This window comes from Orcinus orca, chromosome 14 (genome assembly GCF_937001465.1).
Source record: "Orcinus orca chromosome 14, mOrcOrc1.1, whole genome shotgun sequence".
In the NCBI taxonomy this organism is placed as follows: domain Eukaryota; kingdom Metazoa; phylum Chordata; class Mammalia; order Artiodactyla; family Delphinidae; genus Orcinus; species Orcinus orca.
The window spans coordinates 52,654,290-52,668,982 of record NC_064572.1 but is presented as its reverse complement, the minus strand read 5'-3'; the positions used below and the strand labels follow the sequence as shown (position 1 = coordinate 52,668,982).

General features: G+C 42.8%; 2 protein-coding genes across 4 annotated transcripts in view; both read right to left on the bottom strand.

The window, feature by feature from the left end:
• PAPSS2 (3'-phosphoadenosine 5'-phosphosulfate synthase 2) overlaps positions 1-14,693 on the bottom strand; it is a 79,697-nt gene that overhangs the window by 22,329 nt on the left and 42,675 nt on the right. For both annotated transcript variants that reach the window (XM_049696579.1, XM_049696580.1), the window contains 5 exons: positions 6,404-6,521; positions 2,423-2,658; positions 1,092-1,230; positions 423-541; positions 184-297 (listed from right to left, as the gene is read on the bottom strand). In XM_049696579.1, the coding sequence (XP_049552536.1) occupies positions 184-297; positions 423-541; positions 1,092-1,230; positions 2,423-2,658; positions 6,404-6,521 (726 nt within the window). The remainder of the gene's footprint in view (positions 1-183; positions 298-422; positions 542-1,091; positions 1,231-2,422; positions 2,659-6,403; positions 6,522-14,693) is intronic.
• Positions 6,411-14,693, bottom strand: part of MINPP1 (multiple inositol-polyphosphate phosphatase 1) — a 167,801-nt gene continuing 159,518 nt past the window's right edge. The window contains exon 5 of one of the 2 annotated variants that reach the window (XM_049696583.1): positions 6,411-6,521. In XM_049696583.1, coding sequence (XP_049552540.1) covers positions 6,473-6,521 — 49 coding nt within the window. In that variant the 3' untranslated portion in view covers positions 6,411-6,472. The remainder of the gene's footprint in view (positions 6,522-14,693) is intronic. The other variant, XR_007471135.1, reaches the window with a different exon arrangement.

Genomic DNA, 14,693 nt, shown 5'->3' with positions numbered 1-14,693 from the left:
CACTTGATGAGAGATTTTCTTGAAGAAGAGGTAAAAAAAAAATTGGCAAAATGAAGTGTTTTTCTTCATAGGCATTGCATTTTCCTTATGTCTACCTTCCTAATTAATTAAGAGTAACTGTAAATGGGTTATAATGACTGACAGTAAGCCTAAGTCTCCATTAGCCAGTGGGCACCATCTTACCTTGGTAATTGATAACGAAGGGAGCACTTCGGCCTCAGCTCGGACTTGGTCGAGTTTGTTTTCCGGCACAAACAGTTCGTGGATGCCTTTGATTATAGTGTGGGGTACAATGTTCTGAAATGAAGCAGACTTGGTAACAGTTTGGAATGAAAACTATAAAAAGAACACTTCAGTAAACAGATGATCTTTTATGACTGTATAAAACTATTAAAAAAAAAAAAGACGTTCAGTCCGCCCACCTGCTCCTGTAGAAGTTCCATCACCTGCTGCACGCAGTCGCTCACCGAGGACAAGTTGGTTTTAAGCACAAGCTCAGGAGTTTCAGGTTTCTCATAATCGGAATCAATACCCGTAAACCCTGCAAGGCAGAAGGCTGAAAATCACATCTGCACCAACAGAACAATCTTTTTACTCAATAAGACATAACACATGTTGCAATAATGTTTTCAACTGCTGTATTCAGATTAGAACAGAAAAGGTCAAACAGCTATCCTTGCCCTCTAGCCATAGATAAGAACATATACAGCTGTGGTTTCAATACAGAAAGTCCCGATTATCAACAAAATCTGTCTGAGTCCAAGCCCTCTGCAGCTGATTAGGATGGAAAAGGAAAACAGGTAGGAGGAAAACTGAAAGATTCCTCCTCCACACATGCACATACACGTATCCATTTTAGTTCTCTAAACGTGATTGCTGTGGCTGGGGTGATAGTTCTTGAAAAATACAAGCCCACGTTTTAACTAGCCCGTGGACATTTTGAAGATATTACGGTTTGATAAAAAGTTGTGTGCACTATATGCAATTTTGGAAAACGGTTTTTGAAACTTCAGACAGATTTCTGGGCACAGACTAATAAGAATTGGTGGCATAAGTAAGTGGCAAAGATACCGCTGAACTGGCTCTCCTACCTTTGATCTCCCCAGCTCGGGCCCGTTTGTAGAGACCTTTTACATCTCTGCTTTCACAAATGTTTAGAGGCGCATCTACAAATATTTCAAAGAATGGCAGTCCTGCAGATTCATGGATTTTGCGGGCATTCTCACGATCCTGGAAAATAATTACCTTTAAGAATGTAAGAAGAGGGACTTCCCTGGTGGTGCAGTGGTTAAGAATCCGCCTGCCAATGCAGGGGACACAGGTTCGAGCCCTGGTCTGGGAAGACTCCACATGCCGCAGAGCAACTATGCCCGTGCGCCACAACTACTGAGCCTGTGCCCTAGAGTCCATGAGCCACAACTACTGAGCCCACGTGCCACAACTACTGAAGCCCGCGTGCCTAGAGCCCGCGCTCCCAACAAGAGAGGCCACCACAATGAGAAGCCCGTGCACCACAACAAAGAGTAGCCCCCGCTCACTGCAACTAGAGAAAACCCATGTGCAGTAACAAAGAACCAACGCAGCCAAAAATAAATTAAAAAGAAAAGAAAAAAAAAACTTGGCAAAAAAAAAAAAAAGAATGTAAGAAGAGGTTTCATAGTGAAATTCTTCATCACAAAATACTGTGTGCTCTGGTGTTCCATGACCTTAAGATAACACTGGGGTTTGAGCTCTTCAGAGGTGTCTAGTAAACAACTCTCCCAAGTACTTTCCAAAAAAAAAAAAAGCAAACAAACAAACAAACGAAAATGGGAAAGAATCCCAACTAAAAGACAGGGCTGGCAATATGACAGCATTTCATTCAAAGGATGTGTTCAAAGTACATAGTTTCTTATATGTAATTCACAGAAATTTCCTGTTTTAAAACAAGAGGAGTAACTCTCCACCTCGTTGATTTCAACGTTAAACACACATAACCTGATGCATTGGCGATGAACTGCTGTTTTCTTTAGTAAGCTAAGGCCTCTGACTTTTTGGAGAAATACTGGCTTAGCCAAAATGTTCGTTTGGGCTTTTTGGTTAAAACCCGAAGGAACTTTTCGGCCAACCCAATAAAATTACTGAGCTTTGGAATTTTTCTGGTTTAACTTTCTCTTCCTTTCAACTCTGGCCAAGTGTACCTTACCATTGTGAAAGTGGAAGGGTTTATGTCACCTGGTGCCCTGGCATCTGGAAATGAAGGGACTCTATGTAACCAATATTAAAGAGAGGAAATGAGGGAGCAAGTGGGGGAAGGAGAGCCAGTGGGGGAGACTGGAAGTATGACATTCCTCTGTCCTCCCCTCCGCTGGGTCCTCATCCTGGCAGCTTGAGAGCACTGGTGCTATGTGTGGCAATCGTGTGCACTGCCAAAGCATTTTACCTTTGCAAAAGGAGAAATGAAGCTGGTAATGCAGACCAGACCAGCGTCGGCAAACAGCCTGGCCACCTCAGCAATCCGGCGGATGTTTTCTTCTCTGTCCCAAGGAGAGAATCCAAGGTTTTTGTTGAGGCCATGACGGACGTTGTCCCCATCGAGGGAGTAGCAAGGGATGGCGTGGGAGACGAGATTCTCCTCCAGAGCAAAGCTGATCGTTGTTTTTCCAGCACCAGAGAGACCTGTTCAGAATGGGCAAGACAGGACAGGCACTGTCTCTGACTGTTTAAGATTATAAATTGTGCTCTGATCCGAATTGTGAACTGATCCTAATTTTTACCTAATTCAAGCATAATTAAACCCTCATTACAATCACTGGATTGCCCTCAAATCAAAACCATTCAAATCTAGAAAAAGCAAAGTTTACTACAAGTCAAGTACTAGCATTTCTTTCAAATCTTGAAAAAACTATTTGTCCCTTGTTAGGATTATAGCCTTTCAAAGCAAAAGGCGTTCGTCAATAGGGAGACCTTGGCAGGCTGCCTATGGTCCTTGGTGTGTTCTGCTTTGGGGATGGGCTGGGACCTGGGACCCTTTACCACAGTGCTCGCACCTCGACAAACGTCTCCTGGAGCAACAGAAAACAAAGAAACTATAAGGGACTAAAAACACCTGCACGCGGCCACAGTTGGGGCAAATTATAAACAGTAAGATACAAAAAGGCCAGAAACCAGCTGCCATTCCTGAGGTGCAGGCAGCAAAAGCAGGGTACTGCGCATGATTCCTGCATACAGCACCACCAAGAGGGTCAGCAGACCCCCTAAGCCACCACTCCAGCCTGACCACCCATCTGCCCCTACTCACATCCCATTTAAGGAACCGGTTTGCCCCACCTCAGGAGTGAGCAAGGGCAATTGTTTCTTGTTTTCGCTCCCTCATGCTGCAGCAGGGACCTCAGTAAAGCCTTGCCTGAATTCTTTGTCTGGCCTCTTACCAATTTCTATTGATTAAGAAGTCCAAGGACCTGAGTTGGTAACACTTTGCCCGCAGTGTACTTTATAGACTAGAAAGTTGTGCATACAAATTCAGATGATGGCTTCTCTTGAAAGAAAATCAGAGGCTCTGGCAGTGGTGTCCTCATATCCCCTTATGAGAGCAATCAGCTGGAGTGGAGGGACAGCCGGCCCTTAGAGACTGGGAGGCCCACCTTCCTTGTAGATGCTGCTAGGCACCCACCTGACAAGAGAACCAACATACTGTCCTTTTGTTTTCAAGATTTTCCAAAATGATTCTCAAAACACAAAGACGGAGAACCACCCTGAGCTACGCTGTAGATGTAGTTAGAGTTGCCATATACTCTTAGGCGTCTGGAGTCTTTACATGAGAGTGGAGTTACAAGGTGCCTTTTACCATGGTTTCAAAGCACAGTGATTGGGAACACACACTATAATTTCTACATGAGGGAGAATGTAAGCAGAAAGGGAATGAAATGCTACCCGCCAAAATGACTTAAGAGCTCAAAATCTGAACCACCCTGGAAAAGGAGCACTCTAAAAATTCAGTTGTTCTAAAGATCTCTGAACCTGAAGAAAAATGCAGTGATGCCAAGCCACTGTCAGACAGCACCCGGAAGAGGAAGAGTCAGGACGGGGGCAGAAAAGAAAGTCAAGAAATTGTGAATACAGAGAAGACAGCAGGGGGAAAGAGGAAAAAGAAAAAGTAAGAGCAAAGAAGGGATGCAGGACAGAGAGACTTGGAAAGAAAGGTGATATATGAAAGGTAAACAAGTATTTTCCATATTTTTAGTTATGTTTTAAAGTCATGCCCTTGGCTTTGACAGAGGATCATTAGAAGAAACGGCTACGTGAAGAATGTGTTGGCAATCTTTGTAAATCAAGGCATTGTCTGTTACATCTTTATGTAATTCAGTTGCATTTGGATAGAAATTCATGTGATAAATTCCTCTTAAAAGTTATGTCCACTTGTGGGGTACGAGAAATGGGACTCCTGAATCTCTGGTACGTTCTGTTGCATCAGAAAATGAGAGAAACAATAGAAATTTCTAACACAGTTAGCTGTATTAAAATAGATCATTGGAATATTTATTTTAATACATTGAAGTAACACCAATTACGTTTACTGAGAGTTTTACTAGGGACCAGGACTTGTGCTAAGTGCAAATATGCTTTATTTCATTTTGTTCTACCTATACCTCTATGAGGCAGGTATTATCTTTATTCTCATTTTACAAATAAGGGAACCGAGGCTTAGAGAGGTTGGTTGGCTTGTCCAAAATCACACAGCTAATGTAGGTGAAGCCGGTACCCACCTCCAACTCTCTAGATTTCAAGTATTTGGTTTCTCCTGATTTGCCTGGTCAATATCCAATGTCTGTAATATGAGAATAAAAAAATAAACTAGGAAAAGATGACTTTTTGAGAGTAAGAAAAGACAGGAAGTATACCCTTGAGATTTTTTTTTCTCTTCTACCTGTTCTTTTTGTCTTTCCAAGGGTGTTTTACATTAAGAAAAATGGACTTGGGCTTCCCTGGTGGCGCAGTGGTTGACAGTCCGCCTGCCAATGCAGGGGACACGGGTTCGTGCCCCGGTCCGGGAAGATCCCACATGCCACGGAGCGGCTGGGCCCGTGAGCCATGGCCACTGAGCCTGCGCGTCCAGAGCCTGTGCTCCGCAACGGGAAACGCCACAACAGTGACAGGCCCGCGTACCGCAAAAAAAAAGAAAGAAAAATGTACTCTGTGGGTATGTCTTGATTCAAAATTTGGACAAACACATGAAGGCAAAACATCTCATGAAGGCAAACACATAGCAAGAGGGAAACGTCTGGAGCACGCTGTTTTATTCACTGCTGCACGTCACGTCTCTCAGAGGGAGTGGGGGAAACATATCAGGAATTGCGGCAGGTGAATCTGCCTTCTAGAACACAGCAGCCTCCTTGCCCTCTGTCCAGCCTCACCCTGGAAGCAGGGAAAGTTGTTCTTCCAGGGATGAATGAAAGCCGGAAACCAAGGGCAAGTGCCACAGGCACTAGGAAATAACTTGAAAGAGAAGAATGAGGCTGCTTTAGACAGGAATAGGAAAGGCTCAGAATAGCAAGAAAAGACGCAAGGCAGGTCCTCGCTTGTTGTGTTTTCTAGAACTATCTTCAGGTTAGAATAAATCAGCCTTTGTGAGCAAACAGTAACACATGAGTTGATTTCATAACCTGGATAGACATATCTTTGCATCTGAGTTCATCTCCATATGAAATATTATGTCTACGAAATGAACCTGTTTTTTTCTTTTGAGTCCAGCCTATGTCGGGCCTGCATTCCCAGGAATCAACTTCCTCTACCTTGTACTCAGAGTATAAGGTAACAGCCGAGGACTAATTCCAGTGCTGTCACTAACCCTTAGCTTTGACATTCTGGGGCTATATAAACACAAGAAAAGGGAGATTCATTTGGTCACCGCGGTGGGAATGCGTTCTTTTTTATACACAGGGACAATACTCAGCTACGCGGAAAACATTAGTTTTGCTTCTTGCACAGATTTTAATTTTTTAAAATAGGTAAATTAGCCCCTAGAATATTAAAACAGCCGAAAAGAATATCTCCCATGGACAGCCAAATGCTTGATGTCAAATTAGGAGAGCCCCGTTCATAACTGCCAGTAAATGTGTTTAGGCATGAAATTAAGAACTACAGAATTCCTTAGAGCTGAATGGGAATGTCATAATCAACTTGTCCCATCCTTTCCTGCCAAAGAGGTGAAAACAGAGAACTAGAGACATTCCATGACTTGATGGAAGTCCTATTTCTCACTGATGGGTGGAGTTAGGACTAACACCCACGCTTTCTATCACAGCTCTCAGCCTCCTTCGAATGTTGAAATACACATGTAATATGTAGTGACACTATCTTCCTAAAAATTGTGTGTCACCATCAGTTTTCCATTAAAAAATATATAGATCTCAACACAGCATACCTGTCAGCCACACGGTACATCCTCGGAATCCACCCCTTGTTCCAACCACCTGCCCTCTCTTATTCCTGCTCACGTGATGCGCCTGATACACAACATTGGTGGATTTCTGCTGGGTCTCCTACAAAACAAGAGCAAGCACAACATTCAATTAATAAAATAATAAATCTCATATGTATACATATAATAAAATAATAAAATAACAGATTACAGAAATAGTCTTCCCTAACAGAAACTCCCTTTTTTATAATTGGCACACAGAGTAACATTAATTAACTCTACTAATTTAGAAACAGACACTGCCTTTAGCATACCCATCACTGCCCTTTGAAAGTATAATTTGAATGAGGCAACTATTGATGCAATGTAAAAGTTCTGGTTCCATGACATATTAAAATGTGTACCTTTAGGTAATGGTTAGGGGAATGTCTCTGTTTCAGTAAACGCATGTTCTTCCCAAGTCCCACGGGCATGAACTGAAAATAGCCCAAATACTCCAGCCGCTGAGGAAATAATAGGGTGAGGCTGGTTGAGCTCCTCTCTAGAGAGCTGGGAGAGGCTCCAATCACAGAACGAAGAGTTAGAGGCCATTATACCCCTCCTGTTCCCACCCAGACACAGACGTCAGCAACTTGAGAGTTTATCCCCGAAATAGGACTCCTTTCTCACAAGTACTAAAATCTGCTTCCACTTTCCCAAGGGTCAGTGTTTGAACTTTTTAATCTTTCATAAAGGCCTGAAGAAATGGAAATGTACCAGTTATTAGTCTTGGAGGTTAACTCAAATCTCGAATGTATTTATTTTGGCTGTAATAAAATCAGCCCCCTGAGGGCACAGATTATCTGAGCCTGACCCTAAACTCTGACTGGAAGGTACATGTCTGATGAATAAAAAAAGGTAAAATGAGTCAATAAATACAGTTTGTGGTGGACATTAAAAAAAATAATATGTGAAGATGTGATCCAAAGGGGAAGGGGGTGGGTCAGGGGAAACCATAATGATGGTTAAATAAAAATAAAAAGGTTAAGAACTGCCCATGTGTGTCTTTGGTATGGTAATTAAATTTTTAATGACAGATGTAATCCAAGTTGCTGAACTGTAAAAATCTATGAAGCCTTTTAAACACTGTACATGTATACCGCCAGAGCTAAAAAAAAAAAAAAAAATCTCCAATATTCTTTGAGCAAGACCCAGACAGTCTTAGAAAACTCTGGGTCACATGAGGGCAACTCTTACATTCTGGAGCAAATTAAATCACCTCTTTATGCCTTTCCTCTGGGAAAAAAAAATCAAGGGGAATACAAATAGGACTGTTTGGAGGCTTATCTAGATAATGGATGGGAACATGCTCTGTAAATGGCCAAGTTCCCTACAAATGTGGATGCTGACAATGATTATTCAGTGTACAGCTGCAGCAGGAGAGCCACCTGGATTAGCACCAGGAAATCCACTTCAAGACCAAGGAGGAAGTGGCCCTTGGGGGCTGGCCCTTTGGGGGCTCAGAAAGGCAGTGCACACCCATGGGGTGGGCCTGCTAGTGAGGCACAGAGCCCAACTAAGGGGCCAGCTGGCAGGGAACAGCATTATCAGTGTCAGCGGGAACCAAGGGGTAGGTGTTGAAAGCTGGGATCGGCTGGGTTAAGTTACCTAAAACTCTGCAAGGCTAGACGCTCTGATCATCCATCAATCAAACCTGGTCAGAACCCAAGACTTGGAAGGGGTCGGGATAGGAGACAGCAGGGGTGGCTTGCACGAGAGGACTCATAAAGGGAGACAAACGAGGCTAGTCCATGAGCTATTCTAGCCATCTTTTCCCTGAGTGAATAAATCCCCTGAAGGTATCCTGGGTCTTTTGTGCCAAGTACACTTTATGGCTCAAGGAAAACATTAAAAGTTTCTTTCTCTCCATTTCCTTGTTAATCCCTGCCATTAAATTCAAGAACACTGTGTGTGGATATCAGGCCCACAAGTCAGTTCATCCGTTCATTCATTGATTCTTTCAGTAAATGTTTACGTAAATGAGCTCCTACTAAGTGCCAGGGGCCATACTAGGCACTGGAAATATAATACTAAACAAAGCAGAATTCCTGGCAACATTTTAGGGGGAAATACAGACAAAAAGATCAAGTAACTGGGCCCCTCAGAGGAGAGTGTGGGTCTCAGACATATATCTCTCTACTGTATGAAGTGTATGGCTGTTAGCATAACTGAAGCCATCTTGGGCCGTTAACAGTCTCTCCTGCTCTTCTGCTGACCCTGCCAGGGACTGTAACGTAAAGTGAATCACTTCTCTGTCATCGAGGGCTTTGTAGTTAATACATATTGTTTAATAATCATTAGAACCTGGTGACCTCTCCTCTATGCCCTGTTAGTCCCTAATGACGAAAACCTTCACTGACGTATTCCTGATGCCCACGAAACTCATTACCCGTTCGTAAGTCTTGACATAGAAAGGCACGTCCTGCTTCCAAGTACCTACCCCCATACTCTAGGTTAATATAAAATTGTCCCAATGGCCCCTCGGTGGCACGGAGTACAGTTGTGAATGCTTCTGGATTGTTGTGGACACAATCCTGATCCCGTCCTGTGAGTAAGTTACCCCATAATAACTGATCCATTGATTATATGGAGTCGCCTGCCTCACTTTTTTCAGTCTCAAGATGCCTTCTTAGTTCAGTGGGCCTATGTGTTCCCTCCATCCTCTGACATGAAGATATATAAAGAATACCTGCAACTCAATAATACAGAGACAACCCGCTTTATAAAAATGGGCAAAAGATTTGAACAGTCACTTCACAAAGGAAGATGCACAAATGGCCCATAAGCACATGAAGAAGGGCTCAATGTCACTAGTCATGAGAGAAATGCAAATTAAAACCAAAATGAGACACTACTGATAACATCTAAAGTCAGCAAGGATGGGCTCTCATACGTTTTTGTTTGTTTTTCAATTTTAATTTAATTTTATTTTTATTTATTTACTTATTTTTGGTTGCATTGGGTCTTCGTTGCTGTGTGTGGGCTTTCTCTAGTTGCATCGAGCCGGGCCTACTCTTCGTTGTGGTGCGCGGGCTTCTCACTGCGGTGGCTTCCCTTGTTGCAAAGCACAGGCTCTAGGTGCGTGGGCTTCAGTTGTTGCAGCACGCCAGCTCATAGCTGTGGCTCACGGGCTCTAGAGCGCAGGCTCAGTAGTTGGTGGTGCACGGGCTTAGTTGCTCCGTGGCATGTGGGATCTTCCCGGACCAGGGCTAGAACCCATGTCCCCTGCATTGGCAGGTGGATTTTTAACCACTGCGCCACCAGGGAAGCCCATGTGCTCTCATATGTTGATAGTGGAGGTGTAAAGTGGTCCAACCATCTCAGAAAAAAACCTGGCAGTTTCTTGTAAAGCTGAACATTTACCTCCCTTAGGACTCAGCAATTGCATTCATAGACATTAACTCAAGAGAAATGAAAACTTATACCCACAAAAGGACTCGTACAAGAATATGATTAGCAACTTTTTTGGACAAAAACTGTAAATAACCAAGGGTCCATCAAATAGGAAAATAGACAACAACAACGAAACAAAACACCCAGATTATAGAATACTCTTCTAACGGAATACTAATCAGCAATAAAAAGGAATGAGCTACTGATATATGCAATGAGGATGATAATAAATGAAAACATTTTGCTGAGTCAAAGAAGTCTTACCCAAAAAAACTACATGTATTCCATTTATATGACATCCCCCATCAGGGAAAACTAATTTGCAAAGTCAGAACAGCAGTTGCCTCTGGGTGATGGCAATGCTGTACGTCCTGATAACGGTTTGAGGTACATAGGTGTTTGCATTTGCCGGAACTCAGGGAATGTACACTTAAGATGGGTATTTCGTTACATGTAAATTTTACCACATGCAAAAAAAGAACCATTAAAAAAAAAAACTAAGCAAATACGAAAATACCTAATAAGATTCAGATGGTGGGGGACTTCCCTGGTGGTGCAGTGGTTAAGAATCTACCTGCCATGCAGGGGACATGGGTTCGATCCCTGGTCTGGTAAGATCCCACATGCCGTGGAGCAACTAAGCCCACGCCCCACAACTACTAAGCCTGCACTCTAGAGCCCACGAGCCGCAACTAATGAGCTCGTGTGCCACAACTACTGAAGCCCGTGAGCCTAGAGCCTGTGCTCCGCAACAAGAGAAGCCACTGAAATGAGAAGCTCCCCACCCCCAGCAACTAGGGAAAGCCTGCAAGCAGCAACAAAGACCCAATGCAGCCTAAAAAATGAAAAAAGATTCAGATGGTGGAATGATATTGTTCAGCACAGCTGCGTTTGTGGAAAAGGGCTCGGATCCCATCACAGCGCGTTTGACTTAAGGGGCTGGGGCCCACCTGTGCACGTGAATGCCCACCGGTGCTTAATTTGTCCACAGAGATGGGTTTTTTTCCTCTCTTTTGGCTGTTCGTTCTCCCTAGAGGCTGAGATCCAGAATAAACTCCAGGCTTTGCTAGTCTTCTGTGGAAACTTTGTTATCATCTTGTTAATTGCCTCCCCAACAAGCACTTGGTTTTCCAAAAACATCAGAGTCCACAGGAAGGAACAACTCTCTTACAGTATGTAATAGTTAATCTCTGAACTTTTGGTTTTTATTAACTGCATCTTAATCATGGGTGTTTGTCCAGATTTTCTATCACTCCAACAATGTTTTAAACAAACAAATGAAATCTTTTCAGATGGCCAGGTACTGGGGCTTTTTTGTTTGTTTCGGGAAGATATTTTGCTTCTTATTTATCTCAAATTTACCCTTGATTTTCTCCAAGAGGCAAACAAATAAAATAGAAGCAGATGTTTTGAAGGATATTTGAACTGCAAAGGGGTGAGGCAGCCGAAAACTGTTCTTTTCCTTGTTGAAACCCTTCCTTCCTTCTTAAGAGTATATGGTGTTCTAAGCTTCGGAAAGAAAGTGACTGTCAGAAAAAGGATTCTCTCTATGGAAAGCAAAGCACATGTTAAAGAACAAATGCCTCCCTGTGAGTAGCAAAGGAGCACAGAGACGTCCTCGGCACCTCGTCTAACACTGACACTTAACCGGAAGTGGCCCAGAAACCACAAAGTTGGTGGCATACTTCTATTCTGGGTTCCTAAGGGAAAAAAATGCAAAAATCCCTAGCTTCTTCCAGGTCACTGACCCAGAAGAACTCCCAGGAGTCACATGAGGATGGGTTTTGGCGTCAAGCAAATCGGGGTTTGAAACCCTCTTCCTAACCTACTTGCTCAGTGACCCTGGGCAAGTGATAAACATCGTCAATCCTCCATTTCCTGTTCTGTAAAATGGGGCTAAGAATAGTTTCCTCATAGGGCTGCTGAATGGATTAAATAATTTTCTATATAAAGTATCAAAGAAAATACATGACAAGGTAAGCTGTTGAGGCTTATGAGGCCCAGGAGGCATTAATCCACTCTGGAGACATCATGGTAGTTTGAGGCCTAAGTCACCCAGATTTAGAAGTGTTCTAAGGCTTAGGTCCACTCTAAGGAAAGTCTGGGGAGGTGTGGGGTGGGGGGGGTCATGATCAAGTCAGACAATGGATAGGAAAGCAATTTTGTAGGGATGAAGCACACACACACACACACACACATGCACACGCACGCACGCACAGGAGCAGAGGAGGATGTTGTTGCCGTTCTGATTATCATCTTCTTTGACTCAAAGCCCAGCCAGTAACATGCCTCTCCAAGGTGCACCAGTTTGAAGCCTCCTTGTTCTACCCACCCCACACTAACTGCTCTCCTGCTGGCTGTTTCAGTCATGAATGCTTAGTCACTGGCATGAGGATGGCCTTTGCCCCAGGTTAGCCTCATGAGCTAGTAAAGATGGGACTTGATCACCCAGCCCAGGGTTGCAGTGAGTATCTCTGCCAGATCTACCCCTCACTCCCATCAGAGATGCTTAAAGGGGAGTATGAAGGAGCTTCTGGAACTCAGGGTGGGATAGGCTAGGTCACGGCAGGCCTTGGTTTTGCATGACTAGAAGAAAAGATGCTACATGGGGAAAAGACTTCAGATGATTTCACGGCAGGGCGGGGCACCCTTGGAGCAAAATCAGAGCCTGTGCTACAGTGAGTAGGCTTATGAAAGAGAGGGCGCTGGAGGAATGAGGAAGCTGGAAAGCGCAGGTGAGTTTACGAGTTCCTCAGTGCTCAAAGGTTTCTGATGTGTGCCTAATGTCTTCAATCAAAAACAAGTAAGTGGGACTTCCCTGGTGGCGCAGTGATTAAGAATCCGCCTGCCAATGCAGGGAACACGGGTTCGAGCCCTGATCCGAGAAGATCCCACATGCCGCGGAGCAACTAAGCCTGTGCACCACAACTACTAAGCCTGCGCTCTAGAGCCTGCGAGCCACAACTACTGAAGCCTGCATGCTCCACAACAAGAGAAGCCACCACAATGAGAAGTCCACGCGCCGTAAAGAAGAGTATGCTCGCCACAACTAGAGAAAGCCTGCGGGCAACAACGAAGACCCAACGCAGCCAAAAATAAATAAATTAATTAAAATAAACAAACAAACAAGTAAGTGGATTTGAATTCCCTCTACATCCTCCTGCCTCCCCCTCAGTGCAAAGAAATCCACTTTCCTTCTCTAATGACAACTCTGCTGTTGCCTTTGAACTTGGCCTCACTGCTGTTGGGCTATGGTTTCATTGCTGTCTTGCTAATTAAAAGTGTCCCAAACCTCCCTGACCTCGGTGTGCAGTTTGAAGATTCATTTAAAGGTTTGCTTGCAGAAAGCAGCAACCTCAGTAATCACCCTCTCAGGCTCATGGTAGGAGCTTCACTCTCACAGGCATTATGTCACTTATTGTTCAAAGCCCGGGAGCTGAGGAAACTGTGCATTGTGACCCATTTGCAGATCCTCAAACTACCGGCTGAAGTCCCACACCTGCACGACACAGAACACACCGCCAGGCTTCCTGACTCCAAGTGCAGGTCTTACTCCTGCCCAGACAGAACTCCTTGTTTCCAGTCCCAGCTGTGGGACCTCTGTGTCACAGCTTCCTCATTGAGGACTAAATGATATCACGCATATCATGGCTTTTGATACTACATAAAAATGTAAATAATCAAAAGATCATTCTTACTTCATTTTCATTACTTAACCTGAGTAGCTTCAAATGTTTTACCATTACAAATATCTATTTATATTTATTTCCTTTCAGAGTATTTCCTTGGGGTCTATAGCCCAAAGTGAAACAACTGAGTATGAAAAGTTATAAACTTTCGTTAAGTCTTATTATGTATTGCCAGTTCATTTTCCAGAAAGACAGAGCCAAGTTACCAGGCTACCACAATATACCTGTTTCTAAATATTCCAACTAACTTGTTATGTTTGCAGTTTTAATGTTTTTTCCCCCCTAGATTACTTCGTACCTATTTAGTTACTAGTAAGAATATGTATTTTTCCATGTTGTAAGTTACTTATGATATTTGTGTGTTTGTCTCTTTTGGTATTAAGTAAGGACAATCTAGGCAATGACCTCATCCACTTTTCAAAAATGTATTGTGGGCGGATTCCCTGGCAGTCCAGTGGTTAGGACTCTGAGCTTCCACTGCAGGGGGCACGGGTTCCATCCCTGGTTGGGGAACTAAGATCCTGTATGCTGTGTGGTGCAGCCAAAAGCATATTGGTACTTTTTTCTGTATTTTGTATAGTAAAAATTTTATTAATTATAATATACACTTTTTGTTCACTTTCCTTTTGATATACACTTTATTACATAGCACATATATTATATGTAATATGTTATATCATATTAAAAGGTATTTTAAGAATATATAAAAATATTCCTGTTGTCTTTGATGTCTTCCATTTGATCATTCATCATAGCTGAGCCAAATATGTTCTTTAGACCCCTATTTTGATATGATTAAACTATGATTAAACTATTCTATCTATTTGGATACATCTGACATTTTAATAATGTGTCATGTGCTTACATGGGTCAATTTTATTTATTTTCCATCATTATTATCCAGTGATCTCAAAATATGTTATAATTCATTTCCCTATTACTTTGAAAATCTTTTAGTAGTTTGAATCTATTTGTAGAATTCTTATATATTTATAATTCTTATGTATTTATAAGTTATGTATTCTTACGTATTTCTACAGAATTTTTCTACTTTTAGTGTGGACACCTATGGTACTGATAGTTGTTGCTCTGTAATATGTTTTAAAATTCTGAAGATAAAAAGCTCTTTCTTGGGAATTCCCTGGCGGTCCAGTGGTTAGAACTGAGTGCTT